Source organism: Xyrauchen texanus, chromosome 5 (assembly GCF_025860055.1).
Source record: "Xyrauchen texanus isolate HMW12.3.18 chromosome 5, RBS_HiC_50CHRs, whole genome shotgun sequence".
Taxonomy (NCBI): Eukaryota; Metazoa; Chordata; class Actinopteri; order Cypriniformes; family Catostomidae; genus Xyrauchen; species Xyrauchen texanus.
Window position 1 is genome coordinate 5196910 of NC_068280.1, and position 19097 is coordinate 5216006.

Genomic DNA, 19097 nt, shown 5'->3' on the forward strand with positions numbered 1-19097 from the left:
ATAACAAAGTGGTTTAGTTCATAGATTTACTGGGTGACCATATATATAATGAATAATAGGGTTCAAAACAGTATTACTATGAATGCAATACAATGAAACAGACACTCTTTATTTATTTATTTGTTTATTAAACAGGGACATTGCACAACAAATGTGTTGCACAAACCAGAAATAGCTAGAAGCTAATTTTCATCTGTAGTCCCTGGACAGAGGCAAGGTGACAGCAGGTTAATACAGTGGACAATGAGCATTCCCAATGATGAATCCTTTCACAATACAAAATACAAATAAAACACCTGCAAAAGGATCATCTCACAAAACATGCAATTGCACTACCAGTAGTATTTACAACTATTTACAGTTCCCTTTTGAATTTACCTTCTTATATTTTTAGCCAAACCCCAATTAACCAGTTTTGTGCTAATGATCACAAATCTGACCGTCTTTCAACCATTTCTTCAGGTTAAGTTTAAACTGTTGCAAGGTGCTACTCTCTCGCATAGTTAAAGGCAACGAGTTCCACATCCCTGCAGCTTTCACAGAAAAGCAATTCTGTCCAAAAGCAGAGGACCTAAAGTTGACATAACAGTCTCCTCTGTGGGAGGCTCGCATTGTTCTAAGTCCTACCTCTTCACACGATTTCACAAACATACTCAGGGGCTGTGGTGCCAAATCATGAAAAATTTTATATACTAAATTAACATTTGAAAACAAAACAAAATTTTCAAACGTTAATAATCTGTATTTCTTCACAATGTTACAGTAATAGTATGAAACCGTTTTTTTATCTAAAATTTTGAGTGCCTGTTTGTACAAGCTTTGAAGCGGCTGTAACGCAGAGTTTGTTGATAAAGACCAATTAGTGATGCAATATGTAAAATGTGATAATATCATTGCATGCAAATAAAGCTTGGCTGCGTCTGTGCTCATTTGCGGGCGAATATATCTGAACTGCGATAAATTAAATTTTACAGTTTTTATCAGTTTTGAAACATGCTTATTAAATGACAGTGTCCTGTCGAACAATACGCCTATATACTTGACAGACTCTGCTTCGTGAATTCTTGTTCCTTTTACAATAATTTCCGGCGCAGAGTGAGAAGTATTCCTTATTGTAAAAAACGTGCTGACAGTTTTGCTAAAATTTAGTGTCAAGCATGATTGTACCATCCAATCTGAAATTTTTTCCATCGCTCCCTGGAGCACGGCTGCTGCTTTCTGTCTTAGTTTTGCATGGACATATATCACGGCGTCATCGGCGTACATTTGTACGTGAACTTCAGGACAAATAGCTGGAAGATCATTTATATAAACACTGAATAAGAGAGGGCCCAAAATGGAGCCTTGTGGCACCCCAACTGAGCAGTCTAAAAACAAAGACATAGTGCTCTTAATTCTAGTGCAGTGCATCCTATTCTCTAAATAAGATTTAAACCATCGTAATGTCTCGTCAGAAATATTGTGAGCGGACAATTTAGATAACAGGATGTTATGGTTTACCGTGTCGAATGCTCTTTTCAGATCAAAAAATATCTTATTAGCATAACATACAGTATATATATATAAATAAAAATGTCCAACATTCTTTTGAATGTCCATGTACTAAAATAAAATATGTGATAAGTGTATCTTAATTTACTATTTCTATTATTTTGAATGGCCATGGAAAAGGAAGCAATGTAATAACAATTTTACCTGGTCGCAAAAAATTTACCTGATGAACTTTCACCTTTTTCTGACCCTTTATGCATCGCAGAGCTAATGTGTGCTTCTACATCACATGCACCTTTATTAGCAACTGACACATAAGAGCCATCTTAACATGCTATACATTCTGCTTCCCACGGATCTTGACCTGGATGAAAGCATGGGAATTTTTTGTGCAAATCTTCTGTAAATTTGCACTTTCATTTGGGCATTGTTTACACTCAGCTGTCATTTGCTGCTTCTGTCAAGCAACTGTTTGATGCCACACAATAAAGTATTAGACCAGATGCACATCATAATGCAACTAAAGCCGAATGTAGAAATTCCGGCCGGATGCTTTTTTTAAGGTCAGAAAAAGAGGACATGTCCGGGAAAAAGAGGACGTATGGTCACCTTAGTACTGTGCCAACTGAAGATTGCTCTGAAGAACAATGAAATGGTCATTTAATAATAATACAAATAAATAAATAAAATACAATTTTATAAGTATAGCTTTAACATTGGATGCTCATTTACTAACATTTGAGGTCTGTACTCTTAAGTCAAGCCATTTGTATTTGTATAGCGCTTTACACAACACACATTATTTTGAAGAAGCTTTACAGAAAATTATGCTTCTTTAAATATACTTCAATTAAAATTATACTCTCTTTAATTCTGTAATATCTACATAAACCTACAAAAGTAATTCAGTAGTTTGCAAGTAAATGTAATCCTGTATTGAGCATAGTGTAAGGGAAGGGAGGTGGAGGGATCCCAGAAGACTCTATACCACATAATGTAAACTGAGGTAAACAGAAATGTAAGTGCAGCGTAGTTCTAGCGGGAAGACTAGCAGCTGTACATCATCGCACCATTAGCTGGGTAATTCCCAGCCAATCACATGTAAGCCATTGCTTTATAAGTCTGCTCGCAATCTATCACATTGCTGTTTCAGTGTCCTAACACGGCAACCTCCACCACCCCACCACCACCTGTTGAGTCCCATCCTACATGGGGTTAGGCTCCTCGCCCCTGCCTCCTATCTCCAGCAGGATATGATGGTTTCGAGTACAACTTCTTCGGACTGCCAGATGGGGCTAAAAGAGAGACACTGCTTTTCTGTTTTATATTCATCAAATAAATGTAATCTTCAATGTCACTCAAGTCTGCGAGTCTTCCTGATAGAAGTATATATACTCTTACTCTGGCTCTGTGATTGGTCGGATTAAATGACTTGCTCCTCCTGAACCTTGTTAAATGAAACTCCATTTTGACAACTTTTAGAAAAATATTTTCCCCTACCAAGGCAATAATGTAGTAATCAATATTGACCATATATTTGCACATTTGTAACTGAAAGAGCTCCGGTTAATATGTATGTAACATTTCATAAAGAGATTCAGGCAAAGTCCACACTCATTTGATTTCGTTTGTAAATGCATATTTTTCTCTATGTTTTGACCTTCTATCCACACAGAGAGTGTTTCTGTCTAGCGAAAATACAGCTTCTCGAAAACACTATCCCAAGTGGATGCATTTGGAAACGGCTTCTTCACGTTGTAGTTCGGAGAGTAAAAACGATATTAAAAAACAATGAGGTATTTTTTTGTCATGTGACGCAGTCATGTGATCCATTCAACCCAAAACAATTAATATGGCGGCTTATGTTGTTGTGCATGCTATACACTTTGAAAGCGTTGTTAAAGATAAATGTTACTTTCTTTAACCTTTGCAATGCATTCCTTCAAAGGCAACGGAAAGTTACTCAGAATTGCTGTTCGGTGGTGACGAAACATGAGAAAAATGGCGTTTCAGACTGTACATAGAAATGACGCAGGCTAATAATTCTTTCGTTTTTTTCAAATGAGCAGTAAGGAGATTTAAATGTTTTCAGACGTTTCAGTGTGGACGAGCCTCTAAGTGCAATCAGCAACATATATTTTGGGGCCGGCTTATTCCTTGAGGAAATTTCACACCCGTCCAAAAACCTCACAGTAGTTGATAGCATGTATTAGCTTTTTGCGAAGTATGTCAATATTGCTGTATTTGGGGAGATGCAATATGTCAAAACAGATCTGGGCTTCTGGGAAACGGTCATCTGGGTCAGGATGGTTCAACTTCACAATCTTCAGTGACCGCTTTGAGAGACCTCCGACAGGAACACAGTCCGTTCCATACATGAAAACTAAACAAGAATGAATAGAGTGAGGATAAATGGCAACAATGTAAAATTCCACAAAGGTGCAGGTTAGATTGATGCATTAGAAAACATAAATTCCTGTTTAAGTGTTCATTATTGTTAAATATCTTCAGCCACCAAATTAAAACTTACGTAGAAATTTCTTCTTGTTCTCTTCAGACAACTCGAAGAAAACAGTCCAGAAATTCATGATAAGCTCATCAGAGGGAGAACAGCGTTCGTAGGTAGCACACTAAAATTAGTAAAAGAAAGTTAGGTCCACTGAAAATGCTTCTAGTAAATAAAACTTAACATGCTTGCTACAAACTTGCATATTTTTGTACTGTTTTACCTGGAGAAGGTCTTTCCACTTATATTCAGGTGAACCATGAAAAAGCTCCTTGAGTTCTTCAGGGTGGAACATTCTCAAGGCACTGAGAGGAAAACCTTTTGAAAAACCTCTTGAAAACTGCTCGAACTGATTCGTCACCGCCTTGTTGAAAACGAAGTCAACATACAAATCCACATACTTCTCTCTGCAAAAGGACAAAAACCTAGTGGCTTTACTTTGCAATTATAAAAATAAAACATCTTTTTTATTTTCCTTTTTTTTCTAGCATCTTTTCCAAGTAAAATGAATTGTGAATTAAATACTCAAATCAATAGGACATAAACACAGGCAGTGCAAACCGTGACTACCTATTAATTATGGTCACTGGAATCTGACATCCATTTGGAATGAGTTCTTGACCTTTGACCTGAAAGAGATACATAATGCTAACATGTAATGTAAGTATCCAAACAACAGCTGTCTAGACTCTAAAAGGAGTGAAATGTGAAAACTATATTACCGTGAAGTCCAAAAAGAGCTCATCCACCACTTCCTCATCCTCCTCCAGAAGATTTTTCAAACTTCTAATTTGGGATTTAAAGAATTATATTAAAATGGCTTGATGGAGAACCTGCTCTGAAATGCATTTTGAGACCCACAATGTATTTAAATTGTTCATTTAAATGGTCAGTGCCTATTTCGTGCAGCAATAAGCCAAGAAAGGCTTTGCATAACTGTGTTTACCACGGTTAAGAGGTGTTCTTGGGTAAAAGCGTACTATGATAAAATGGTCTACACTTATATAGTGTAAAATTGAGTAGAATTAAGATTTTTTTTTAATGTATAAAGAGTCACATGTTTACCTGGCCTCCACAGGGGACAGTTCCTCTAGATCACTGAGTGTGGGACTCTGTTGGAGGAGTTTCTTGAACAACGCCAATGGAAAGTTAATGCTCATGTAATGATGGTTGTACAGTGCCATTCCACACATAATGCCGATGTAATAAAAATCTGTGACATCACAATTTTCTTTGTGTATGCACTGAAAAGACACAAGAATCATACATTAGCATGTTTCGATATAGGAGAAGCATTCTGTATGTGTGTGACATATTGGGCAGTGCCACTACAACTGTGAACAAGGCATCAGGAATGTTTGGTGTAGCAGCAGTACATACATCAGGATTGAACCAAACCACTGAATTCTCACAGACTTCCAGCAGCTGTTTCTCCCATGTAAGAATAGACTGTGAAAGTATGGAGAAAAACTCAGCAGATAAGCCCCTTTCATCGACGCCAATCTCACCAACAAATTCCACCTGTACGGGGGACAATTTCATAAAAATAGCATGAAAAAAAATATGTTCAAGATGACGTAGGTAAAATCCAATATCAAATATTTTTAAAAAGGTCGGCAATTCTGGAGCAAACTAATAAGAATGAATTGTGCCCACTGTTACACCATTTATTTTTCACATGCTGTTTTATAGGTTGTTAAGGTCAGTTCACACAAGAAATCAGGTTGTTTTCTAAAACTCGCTTTAATTTTAATATTGATTGCACCAGGCAAATAGCACTGACTTTTCCCACTCCCTGGAATAATAATAATAATAATAATAATGCAAAAAATACAAATTTGTTTGAAGTAAACAAAATTGGTGTCTGTTACAGGGCGGAGGGCATAGCCAGATCGTGATTCTACACACTGGCCCCTTATCAGGCTAATCAAGCCTCTGAGAGGGATAAAGGCCGACTGCGGATGGTGGTGCAACAGAGACAGCATTTACGGGCAGCTGTCCGACATATGTTTGTGTCTTTTGGTTTAAGTTCTTAATTCAATATAATTTATATTGTCAAGCCGGTTCTTGCCTCCTCCTTTCCCATTAATCCCTTTACAGTGTCTTTTTAAAGCTTAGAATCTGGATTTTAAAAAGCATATAGCGGATCCTACCAATTCTTAAATAATGCTTTTTAATTTGCTGACAAATTAGAACTATTCTGTTCTCATCATTTTCACATTTTTATCACAACAATTATATTCAGAGTTAATTAAAAACAAATTAGATAGCCAATTCTTAATCGCCAATTAGTCTTGATTAGTAAAATGCAATGAGAACATTTGTTTCACTCAGATGCCAAATTGCATGTGTATGAAAGTCCCACTGATACACATATATATAATAAACAGGAGTGTCTTTTTGTCACGTTTTTCCTTATTTCTTCCTGAAGCATAATGTAACAGAGGTAAAATGGGCAATGGGAACTGGCTGAACAATCAAAATAATGTTAAATGAAATGTGTTGCTCTCTCTCTCTTGAACTGCTGCATCCGGCTCGGCTCTGTCCCTCTCCTCGGCTGATTAGCCCGATTGGGAGACGGCCGTGTGCAATTGTGTGTTCAGATGTCATGTGTGAACAAAGTCACACAGAATATTATTCAACTGGATGAAACAAAGTGAATCGGTCAGTTTTGTCCGGAACACAATATAAAGAGTTAATGTACATTTTCAGCACGCATGGTGCTGCGCTATTTCAACACTTTTAGAGATTTAGGGTAAAATGGATTATGGGTGGTTAGCGTACACACATTTCTGTGCAGAAATACAGTGGCGCAACTGTTTGGAGAATTTGCCCTTTGCACTTTTAGTGCTGTTGCTGTAAAATACTACCTTCAATAGATGGGAAAAAGAGTGGATGTCTTGTCTTAGATACTGAAGTGTGTCCTCCAACAGTGATTGCCTGTTTATGTGCAACATGTTGCCATGGACAGAGAACATGATCCGGCCTATGTTTTGAATGTGTAGATCCTGCAAGTGCTAAAGAAAGTAAGAGCAAAACACTTTAAAAAATGGTTACATCCAATGTTAACTTAAGGTGCTATTTTGAATTGATCTAACCCTTAAAATTGATTTAGTCATATGATATGTTTTTGTGTATGTTTGCAGAAAAATTAGTATTTGCATAACATTATTACATTAAAATTGGTACAATATGTTAATTCAAAAATGTCTCTGACTTACAAAGAATATTCTCTGTTTAGATGCGGTGTCAGCCACAAAAGGGAAATCAACCAATATTTTCATATTTTCCTGAAAGAAAGAAACGCATGCTAGTGATATAAGATTGCTTATGTCTTGAATAAAAAGCTTAAAACTTTTTCACATGAATCTCTTTTAAATATCCATATTTGTCATTGTAAAAAGTGGTAAGCTGCAATTGTTATAGTTAACTGTTACTGAGCTATGTCTACCTGACCCTTAAAATTGATTTTGTTGGTTTAATGTATTTATGTTGATTCATTGATAGTATATATTTTATTTATTTTCTCCCCTTTTTCTCCCCAATTTGGAATGCCCAATTCCCAATGTGCTCTAAGTCCTCATGGTGGCGTAGTGACTCAATCCGGTTGGCGGAGGACGAATCTCAGTTGCAGGGCTCAACGCTAACAATGTTTTCTACTGGCCCAGTTGGTTGGTTGTTTTTACCATCATGGCTTTAAAAAATATATCCGAAGATAAATATTTTTTTACATATCTTATGTTTTTAATACACTGTACTAATGTAGGAAATACATTAAGTGGGGTTTTTCCTGTTATTTTCTACACATTGGTAATAGCTGCTGCTAAGACACTTGGAAAAGAGCGAGGACAGTGCTAGGAGAGTGCTCTCGGTGTCTGCACGATCTTGTCCATTTGCGCATCTTTGCGAGATAAATATACTTGCACTCGCTCCTCGGTTAGAAGACTTAATTTGCTCCATGTAATTTTTGTGCTCTCTCGCTTGTTGTTTGCTTGCACTAATGTTATAAATGCAGCTCTGGCCCGATTGGGCAAGTGACAGTTCTTGCAATGTTTTGAATGTTCTCATTTTGATGTTAACAAAAAAGTCTTTGATACCCACAACATAGTAATCTCTCAACTTCTGCAACGCATTGATCTCTCCTCTCTGATCAAGCCACCAACTCATGTCAGTCAGGTCTTCGTTGGTCACCTGCAGCTATTGATGTAAGAAAAACATAATTCTGTGATATTTAATTTTTTCATCAAAAATGATTTTTGTGAGATAGAATTCAGTATTATTTTGGTTCTGACCATGTCAAGAAGATCATTGATCTCATGTATGATGAAATCCCTGTTTGTGATGTCTTTGTGGGTCCTGCAGAAGACCTTAACAGCACAAATACAAAAAGTATACACCGATGAGCCAAACAATTATGACCACCTGCCTAATATGCTGTTGGTCCTTTGCGTGCTGCCAAAAGAGCACTGACCCATCGAGGTATGGACTTTACAAGACCCCTGAAGGTGTCCTGTGGTATCTGGCCTGCAAGATATTAGCAGCAGATCTTTCAAGTCCTGCAAGTTGCGAGGTGGATTCGCTGTGGATCGGACTTGTTGGTCCAGCACATCCCACAGATGCTCAATCGGATTGAGATCTGGGGCATTTGGAGGTCAGGGAAACTCTTCATCATGTTCCTCAAACCATTCCCAAAACATGTGTGCAGTGTGTGACAGGGCGCAATATAAAAAAATATTGAAGCGGCTACAAACATCAGGGAATGCTATCACCATGAAGGGGTGTACCTGGTCTGCAACTATGTTTAGGTAGGTGGCACGTGTCAAATATATGTCGACATGAATGGCCGGACCCAGGGTTTCCCAGCAGAACATTGCCCAGAGCATCACACCTTTTCAACTGGCTTGTCATCTTCCCATATTGCATCCTTGAGTCATCACTTGCCCAGGTAAACGGCGCACACATACACGGCCGTTCAAGTGATGTGAAAGAAAACGTGACACATTCCACTGCTCCAAAGTCTAGTTCCGACGCCCGCGTGCCCATTATAGGAACTTTTGATTGTTCGGTTACCATCTAATCTACCCAGAACTTGATATGTGGCCTTGTTAGGAGATGATCAACGTTATTTGCTTCACCTGTGAGTGGTCATAATGTTTTGGCTCATCTGTGTATATTAAACTTCAAAGATAAATTTATGAAGTTAAAAGTGCCATCAATGATTTTTTCATTTGATGTAATGTGTAAGGAAGGCACCTTATAAAGCATCAGAAGGACCTGCAAAAAATTCTGCAGGTGTCCTGGAATGACCTTTTGACCATCAGCAATGCTGCCAATCAAGTCAGCAGATTCTTTGCGAAATAACTTCACCAAGCCTTTGAGATAGTCATCAGGGAGTGCGAACCAGTAATTCTCTGAAAATATAACAAAACATAAAAATACTACTAGACAAATAAAAAAAATACATAAAGGTTGAAAAGGGATTCCAATTTTACCTAACACCTTCAGAGCAGCAGGACTGAGTTGAAGGATTTTGGAGGCCAGATCTTCAGTCAGTTTAGTTCTTTGTGGTTTCTGGAGAACTCTGATGAGTTCAGGGAGGAGAAGGTAAAGTCTCAAAGCTTCAACACCAGCTGGATTTTTGTTCAGAGAAGGCAGCAGTGTACGCTGAACAACGTTCACAACCTGAGGCACAAAAATGTAAGCTACATCTGTTTGTAGACAATCTTAATATTTTCTAGAGATTTTAGATTAAACGTTACGTACCTTTGATATTACCCTTTCATTCTCTGATAACTTTACAAAAGACTGTTTGATCAGGTCAAAATCCAAACCACAGAGCTCCACAGATGTCTGGTAATGTTTATCACAACTAAAAAATTTAAATTGGCAAAAAAAAGTTGACTGCATTTTATAAAAGAGAAAAATAAGGAGAAAATGCAAGACAAGTCTAACTAATTACCTAGTTTTGAGAAAACTTCCATTCAGACAGGCAGCAGAAGAGAACACTTTCTTGATTTCACTGTAAATAATAAAGTATTCCTCTTAAAAAAAGCTTATATAGTTTATTTATATCCATTAACAATAAAGCTGTATTATTACATTTGTATGTCACAACATTTGTAATTACACAGTAAAAATGTTTCTGTAAGATAACCTAAATTATGACTGTTTTAAAAGTCATATTCTATTGTCATGCGCTCTTCTGTCAATCTAGTGTCTTGTGTGAGTGCACATGGCTATGTTTGGTTCTTTATCGCCATGTGCAATCATGTCTGGTTTGTCTTGTATATCAGCATATGGCTTTGTGTTTGTTCTGCCATGTGCTTCCCCGACTCCGCCTCCTTGTTCCCTCATCACTCTCCCTCACTGAGTCCTTGTTATGTTAATCAGTTTCGCCTGCTGCTCATGTGCCTTCCTGCCTATATATTGTGCCCTCTTCCCTATTGTCTCTACTAGATTGTTTTGTGAGTTTGCCAGGCTGTGTTTCCAGTCGGTTCTTGTACTCCTCTTTCAGTCTTTGTCTTTATTATGATTTATCTTGTTTGTGTTATTTTCTCCATTGTTAGAGTGTTTGTTTATGTTTTTTGATTATTTTAATAAAAGCCCTTTTTTATTTGCCTCCTGCTTTTGGGTCCTCCCTCAACATTTTGTGACAAATCAAGTAGAAATATAGCTGCAAGCAGCGATGATAGCCCCAAGCACCATGGGTCCATTTCCACCCGGGTTCTTTCGGAAAACAATGCAAGGTGGACACATGCATTTGGCATTTGACATTATTCTAAACAATACTGAAGCAATGTGGGTAAATAACACTTCCTGCTGCCAGGAAGTGGCGCTATGACCGTGACCCAAAATATTCAAATCCATTTGATTAGCCCCCAAGACTAAACATATATCTAAATTTTTAACTATATCACACATTGCACACAGAAGATATGAGACACTTCCTGTTTCCTAATTTTCGCCATTAATTTAATGCCTTGCCATGGCAACACCGTTCGATATATCAGAAATCTTTTCACAATTTAGAATCTTCAATGTCTTGGCATTATGTTGTTTAAATGTGGTGACAGTGTCATGAATCCCCTAGGAGGAGTATTTAAAAGTTCAGCAACTGCAATATTAAAAAAATTGTCATCCTGTTGGACAGAGCTAATAACTATAATTATGAAAGTTGTCCGGCTTGATGAGAACTATATATGTACAAATTTTGGTGACTGTAGGTGAAAACCGGGGTGCTACAAAGGCCGTTGTGGCAGGGCGGAGGGCGGTGCCGGGTCGTGATTCTACACACCCGGTCCCTTATCAGGCTAATCAAGCCTCCGAGAGGGATAAAGGCAGACTGCGGAGGATGGGGCTGGCCTCCAGGGGCTGGCCTCCGATCCACCCGGAGAGGCACGGCTGTCGTCCGTTAGAGGGTGGAGAAGTGGCCGAGGAACAAGCTACGGCATATCGGAGAACTGGCGAGTTAGTGTTTTTTTTTTTTTCATCTCTCTCTCTCTCTCTCTCACTGCTGTTGGCCTTTTCTCTCTCATTTAAATTTTACATTGTTTTTTGTGGGGGTACTACACTGTTACAGGAAGTACCCCCCCATTTTTATTATTTATTTATTATTATTTAAAAAAAAAATTATTAAACAAAATTCCTCCAAGAGCACAGCGACAACTCATCCAGGCAGTTCATGCTCGAAAACCCTCAAATGTGGCTGAACTAAAGCAGTGCTGCAAAGAAGAATGAACCAAAATTCCACCACAGCGTTACGAAAGACTGATCTCCAGTTATCGAAGCGTTTGGTTTGAAGTCATTGCTGCTAAAGGTGGCACAACCACCTATTAAGTTTAAGGGGGCAATTCATTTTTAACATGGTGATATAGGTGTTGGATAACTTTTTTGCTTCAGTAAAAAATATATATTTGAAAACTGTATTTTGTGTTTACTCAGCTTGCCTTTGTTTTATGTTATATCTCGAAGATCTAAAACAATTTTGTACGAAAAATACATAAAAATAGAATAAACCATGAGGGGGCAAATACTTTTCCACAACACTGTACATAAGGGGCTTTTACAATAATAGTATAAGTAGCATTACTGCAACACTGAAAAATTGAGTCAAACACTTACTTCTTTTTTGTTTTCCATGCCTTTGAGTCACATTCAGTCATCCATCTGTCAATCATTATTTCGTCTAATGTCAAAACCGATCTACCTGGATTGGGTTTATGCTTTGCTGAAGCATTCCCAACTTCCTAAAAAAAAAAAAAAGTGAAATACAAGTAACCACAATATAGCAATAATTTAGTTGCTAAACTATTTGTGAGTGAAAAAAAGGATTGTCTTACTTTGTTAAACAAGGCAAAGGAATGGTTCTCCCCAGTCGTGAGTTTTTTAATTGCATATGCATTATTAGATTCTGTGTAACACAAATATTTATTCAGTCGATGAACAAAACTATTCATAACAAACCAACCCATTCCTAAAAGTTGATTTGTAATTACCAGTTGGTAGCTTCACAGGTAATGGCACAGACTGATTGCACATTTGTCCATTTCCCAACTGCCCTTGCATCCCACATCCAAATGAGTAGATCAGCTTTGACGAATCCACTAATACAAGAGTGTGATTTCTTGAATGCAACAAAGAATAAAAACCTAATTACTAAGATAAACAACAGGTAAACATACATAAAAAGAGTCATATTTGTTTTAGCCATGTTCAGAATATGAATGTACAATGGTTGTATATGAGATCTGTATTGTTTTTCTGACATATTGATTGCAATACAGAAAGTAAACAGTTTAGTCTACCTTCCACATGTGACCTGGGACACTTCAGATCCCCACAGTTCAGCGACCACCCGCGGATGATGTTCATCTCTAAATGAGTTGTGTCCAAGTTGCCCAAAACGTCCCGATCCAAATGTGAACACAGTGCCGCCCTGATAATACAAACATATTTACTTCTTCATCAAGTTCAGTTGTGAATATTCATTATAAAATGGTAAGCCTGCAATAATGTGACATCTTACTACACATTCTGTTCAGCTTGTATCCATTTATGGTAAATATGATATAACTAAACTACTGTATAATATCATTGGTATAAAATATAATATGATTGAATACCTTTGATATAGAGGCAGTGTGTTCCCCTCCACAAGCGATCATGACCGTTTTCTTCTGATTTAGGCAGTTTACAACTGTTGGGACATGTCTGTCTGTGGTAGCAGGACAGTAAATTGATCACATTCATGCTTTGATACGGGCTTGACCCTGCACTAATCTCAAAAGAGCCATATTGAGTGGTGACAGATTGGTTACTGTATACAATGTTGTATCAATACCAGATGTTCAACGTTCCATATAATCTTAATGCATTATCAAAGAAAATGACCTTTGGTGTCTCCTAGGCCCAGCTGTCCAGAGTTGTTCTTCCCCCATCCAAACACAGCTCCAGAGAGAGACAAGGCGAAGCTGTGGTCTCCTCCAGCGCTGATCTGAGCCAGAGGAATTCCAGACAGACTCTGAACATGTTGAGCAGTCAGAGTGCCAGATTGTCCTTCCTTCAAACCCAGCTGACCATGAGAGTTCTCACCCCATACAAACAACTGACCATCTGAGAGGAGAAGTACAACTCATCTGCACTTGCAAGTAATTCAAATAATGCAAAGAAAACAAGTTCATATTAATTTTTAAACAACACAATACTAATGTTTTAACTTAGCAAGAGTTCAGAAATCATTATTTGGTGGGATAACCCTGATTTTCAATCACAGCTTTCATTGGGGCCTGGGTAGCTCAGCGAGTATTGACGCTGACTACCACCCCTGGAGTCACGAGTTCAAATCCAGGGTGTGCTGAGTGACTCCAGCCAGGTCTCCTAAGCAACCAAATTGGCCCGGTTGCTAGGGAGGGTAGAGTCACATGGGGTAGCCTCCTCGTGGTTGCTATAATGTGTGGTTCTTTCTCTCTGTGGGACACATGGTGAGTTGTGCGTGGATGCTGCAGAAAACAGAGTGAAGCCTCCACACGCGCTACATCTCTGTGGTAATGCGGTCAACAAGCCACGTAATAAGATGCGCAGATTGACGGAGGTAGTTGAGAATCATCCTCCGCCACCAGGATTGATTCACTATGCTACCACGAGGACTTAGAGTGCATTGGGAATTGGGCATTCCAATTTGGGGAGAAAATAACTCACAGCTTTCATGAATCTTGGCATGCTCTCTACCAGTCTTTCACATTGCTGTTGGGATGACATGTGCAAAAATTCAAGCAGCTCTACTTTGCTTGATGGCTTGTGGCCACCCATCTTCCTCGTGATCACATTCCAGAGGTTTTCAATGGGATTCAAGTCTGCAGATTGGGCTGGCCATGACTGGGTCTTGATCCGGTGGTCCTCCATCCACACCTTGATTGACCTGGCTGTCTGGCATGGAGCATTGTCCATGCTGGAAAAATCAATCCTCAGAGTTGGGGAACATTGTCAGAACAGAAGAAAGCAAGTTTTCTTCCAGGATAACCTTGTACGTGGCTTGATTCATGCATCCTTTACAAAGATGAATCTGCCCGATTCCAGGCTTGCTGAAGCACCCCAAGATAATCACAGAGGCGGAAGAGCCTGCGGACAAACCTGTCCAGTTCCCAGCTGAACGCCGAGCTTACGGCTGATCAACAGGAGGCAGAGGAACCCGCGGCTGACCCCCAGGAGGTGTGCGAGCCCGCTGACAGCATCCATGGAGGGGTACACTGCCGGGCAGGGGTCAGGCAGGGTGGCGGTCCTGCCCTAGTCTGTGCCTCCTGAGTTTAGTCTACTTATATCTAGTTACCTTAACTTAATAGTTAAGTTCACTCTATATGAACACCAAAAGTTTTGGAATGTCATGTGTATTTTGTTGGTTCATGTATTCCATGTCTTTTATTTTGAGTCAAGTCAAGTCTTCTAGCCAAGTTTAGTCTAGTCTAGTTTAGTTTATTGTTTGTTCACTTTTGTAGTTGGGGTTTTCACGTCTGTAAATAAAACTGCACTTGGGTTCGTCACTCCATCGTCTTCATCATTGTCCATGCCAGCAACGTTACATGGAGACACCATTACTCAAATCAATTAAGGGAGCAAATTAACTCAATCAATTGAGAAGTAAATTTATCAGAGTTTTCAGTGAATCCATTTGTGTCAATCCAAAGAAGTCAATACAAATGCAGAACCAAATGGCAGATTTATTTATGTGTTGATGGAATGAATGTGAATACCTTGAGTTAGTGCCATTGAATGCTGGTCTCCACATGTGATCTGAATCACATTCCTGTTGTCCAGGCCTTTGAGAGGACTGCAGAGAAAATACAAACATCAAAGCTCTGGTGTTAAAGACTGTCAGATATGGTATACACATAATAATAGATGTTTAAACTTGACACATCTAGTTGACCCATTTTACCTGTATTCACCCAATATTTGTTTTTGTCAATAATGGTAATAATGATGGTATTGGTGTTGCTGCCTACTGCCTGAAAAACATACTTGCACATAGTAGATTTGCCCATAATGAGAACTTTTCCACCATAAGCAAGAAGTACCGCACCAGCTCCCCCACAGACGATTGATCTGATTTTGTTTTTCTTTAGCTGTAGGTGTTCTGGAGTAAATAAAATGGTTTGATCAATTCAGTCTGTTGAGATTGTAAACACACAGTGATGACAAATAGGCTATAATTTCTTATTTTGTTGCACGGGGTAACTTTATTTTAACTTTCCTCAAGTCATTATCATTCATTTTATAATGTCTAACTGATTAGTGGTTCATGTACTTTCACATATGAATAGACCTACATAAAAATATATAGTTGCCTTTAAAGGTATTTAGACAGTTAAGCCACATATAAAATGTTTAATTGAATTAAAGGAATACCCCGGGTTCAGTACATGTTAAACTTAATCGACAGCATTTGTGGCATAATGTTGATTACCACACAAAATGATTTAGACTCGTCCCACCTTTTCTTTTAAAAAAGCAAAACTGGGTTACAGTGAGGCACTTACAATGGAAGTGAATGGGGCCAATTTTTGGAGGGTTTAAAGGTAGAAATGTGAAGCGTATAATTTTATAAAAGCACAAACATTAACTCTTCTGTTAAAACTTTTGATCAAAGTTGTTTGAATACTAATGTTTACAGTAATTTGAGGGTTTAAGGGTTTGTTGCCGTTACATCACCATGGCAACGAAGTTGTAAAATTGGATATAATTTTACACCTAAAAGGTTAGTAAGCAATTTTATTACACTAAAGCAATGTTAATATGCATATTGTTTATGTCTTGTGTCTATACTTTTGAAACACTGATTATTTAACGTTTACAGATTGGCACCATTGACTTCCATTGTAAGTGCTTTCTTTTTTTTTATGAAAAGGAGGAACAAGTCAAAATACATTTTTGTGGTATTCAATATTATGCCACAAATGCTGTGGATTGAGCTTAACTTGTATTGAACCCGGAATATTCCTTTAGGTTTTGTGAGGTTTTCAATCCAGATGGTAATAAGGTCATTTTTATGGACACACACATCACCCAGACGTCTATTTTATGTGTGTTTACATCTGGATGATGCATTTTGTTTAGGTTGTTTGCTCATCTGCAATACATCTAAAGACGTTTCCTCTCAGATGTCAATAAGACATTCAGCAGATGTCTTTGAGACGTTTCTGATCTCAGAGATGTACATGTGCTATCTGGGTAACGTTTGATAACCAGAAACATTTGTTTTTGAACATTAATGTCTATTTTTTACAAGCTTTAAAAGTATGTTAGTGCAATCTTTCTTTAAAACAATTCGGTTTGATGAGTTGTTTTCAATAATGACATTCGTTCACATTCAAATCATAACATGAATTATCTTAATACTTATATAATATTGCCAAACTTTACTTTAAACTTCCATTTCGTTTCTCATACTTAGTCTGCCATCATGATGGTTGTCTTCAGGGCGCAACCTCATGACCGAGACCTTCCCATCCCGGATGAATCCAACAAAGCTTCTTCCCGCTGACAGGTCCTGTATTTCTGATTTTGGAAACATGAAGCGGATACCACCAAAATCCGCATGTCTGACATGATCAGGCTGTAACAACCCGAAGCCCTCCCTGACCTGCGCTCCCCAATAACACAACATCCTCACGTAGATGAAGGAAGCCAGCAGTGTTTCACTGCACTACCTCTCAAGCACAATACTCGTAGGCTATTTAAATGAATTCCCAAAAAACGAAAGTAACTCCTGAAACAGGTTTTGTTTTTGATTCTTCCGCATTCGCGTAAGTTGTACAATAGTAGACACAGAAGTAGTGAAAATTGTGTATATATATATATATATATATATATATATATATATATATATATATATATATATATATATATATATATATTTTTTTTTTACATTTATTCTCCCGGGTGGCGGAGGACGAATCTCATTTGCCTCAGTATCTGAGACTGTCAATCTGTACATCTTATCAGGTGGCTTGTTGAGGGCGTTACCCCAGAGAAGTTGCGCGTGTGGAGACTTCATACTATTCTCTGCAGCATCCATGCACAACTCACTATGTGCCCCAACAAGAGCAAACCACATTATAGCGACCACAAAGAGGTTAACCCAACATGACTCTACCCACCCTAGCAACCGGGCCAACTGGTTGCTTAGGAAGCCTGACAGGAGTCTTGTGACTTCCGGTGTGGTAGTCATCGTCTTTACTTGCTGAGCTACCCAGGCCTCATATTGATTATGCAAATTATACATTTGGTGATTGAGCTAGTTTTAATAAATATGGTGCATTACACTCAATTCAAACCAGTCAAAAGACCACAGTAAGGAATGAAGTCTCACACTCAATGTAAACATGCGCATGACTTTACATACCAAATGAATAATGAAGCAAGTAATATGAAACAATGCTCTTCTAAACGCAATTCTGCTGCGTGATGTGTCTCCTCATGCGGAAAGCACCAGTCAAAAACCTTTAAAAAAGTCTTATTAGGGTCACTTTAAACATGTAGCCTACATTTATCAGCCGATATGGCTTATAATATATTGTGCATCCCTAGACAATGTAATAGCATATGTTGAAACTGCATACAAAATTTATTGATACCATAATTCAAACTTTACAAGAAAACAAACGCTATTTCTTATATTTGATTAGCAACTTCATTATGTCAACACCATGACTGATAGGTAGTTCAAGAATAAAAAGAGGGTAAAGAATATGAGAAGAATTCATAAGGAAAAGTATTTTATTTGAAATAAACATGCTTAAAAGAGACGTCAAATAATAGCTTCAGTTGTTATAAAGCTACACACACATTCATTTTAACTTATGTACTTATGTGTGATACTAAAAGTACAACAAAGATGTGCATTAATTCATACATCTACTCATATAACTGTTATCTGCTCTTAGTAACATTAAAAAGGTTATTTAATACAAAAAATTCAATAAAATAGAATATCTAACACTAACATTGCATGTTTATTATAAACATTTGAGGTCTATACTCTAGAGGTCTAAAAACTACATTTCATAAAGAGTTTCTAAGTGCAATCAGCAACATATATTTTGGGGCCGGCTTATACCTCAAGGAAATTTCACCTCTGTCCAAAAACCTCACAGAAGTTGATAGCATGCATTAACTTGTTGCGAAGTATGTCAGTATTGCTGTATTTGGGGAGATGCAATATGCCAAAACAGATCTGGGCTTCTGGGAAACGGTCATCTGGCTCAGGAAGGTTCAACTGCACAATCTTCAGTGACAGCTTTGAGAGACCTCCGACAGGAACACAGTCCGTTCCATACATGAAAACTAAACAAGAATGAATAGAGTGAGGATAAATGGCAACAATATACAATTCCACAATAGATAGATAGATGCATCATAAAGCATAATTTCTTGTTTACATGCTCAATTGTGTTACATATCTTCAGCCACCAAGAGAAAACTTACGTAGAAATTTCTTCTTGTTCTCTTCAGACAACTCGAAGAAAACAGTCCAGAAATTCATGATAAGCTCATCAGAGGGAGAACAGCGTTCGTAGGTAGCACACTAAAATAAGTAATCGAAAGG

At 38.0% G+C, this 19097-nt stretch overlaps 1 protein-coding gene across 1 annotated transcript in view; it reads right to left on the bottom strand.

The window, feature by feature from the left end:
• Positions 1–1652: 1652 nt before the first annotated feature.
• The window catches only part of LOC127644089 (probable E3 ubiquitin-protein ligase HERC3), a 33558-nt gene continuing 16113 nt past the window's right edge, over positions 1653–19097 (bottom strand). Inside the window, exons 23-46 of the mRNA XM_052127106.1 lie at positions 18977–19076; positions 18625–18835; positions 15244–15320; positions 13388–13609; positions 13120–13211; positions 12802–12932; positions 12493–12620; positions 12337–12407; positions 12119–12243; positions 9957–10016; positions 9761–9866; positions 9490–9679; positions 9251–9408; positions 8290–8364; positions 8099–8194; positions 7219–7287; positions 6868–7014; positions 5378–5518; positions 5063–5241; positions 4720–4783; positions 4568–4626; positions 4221–4404; positions 4022–4121; positions 1653–3874 (exon numbers count right to left, since the gene is read on the bottom strand). Of these exons, the coding sequence (XP_051983066.1) occupies positions 3660–3874; positions 4022–4121; positions 4221–4404; positions 4568–4626; positions 4720–4783; positions 5063–5241; positions 5378–5518; positions 6868–7014; positions 7219–7287; positions 8099–8194; positions 8290–8364; positions 9251–9408; positions 9490–9679; positions 9761–9866; positions 9957–10016; positions 12119–12243; positions 12337–12407; positions 12493–12620; positions 12802–12932; positions 13120–13211; positions 13388–13609; positions 15244–15320; positions 18625–18835; positions 18977–19076 (3000 nt within the window). The 3' untranslated portion in view covers positions 1653–3659. The remainder of the gene's footprint in view (positions 3875–4021; positions 4122–4220; positions 4405–4567; positions 4627–4719; positions 4784–5062; positions 5242–5377; positions 5519–6867; positions 7015–7218; positions 7288–8098; positions 8195–8289; positions 8365–9250; positions 9409–9489; positions 9680–9760; positions 9867–9956; positions 10017–12118; positions 12244–12336; positions 12408–12492; positions 12621–12801; positions 12933–13119; positions 13212–13387; positions 13610–15243; positions 15321–18624; positions 18836–18976; positions 19077–19097) is intronic.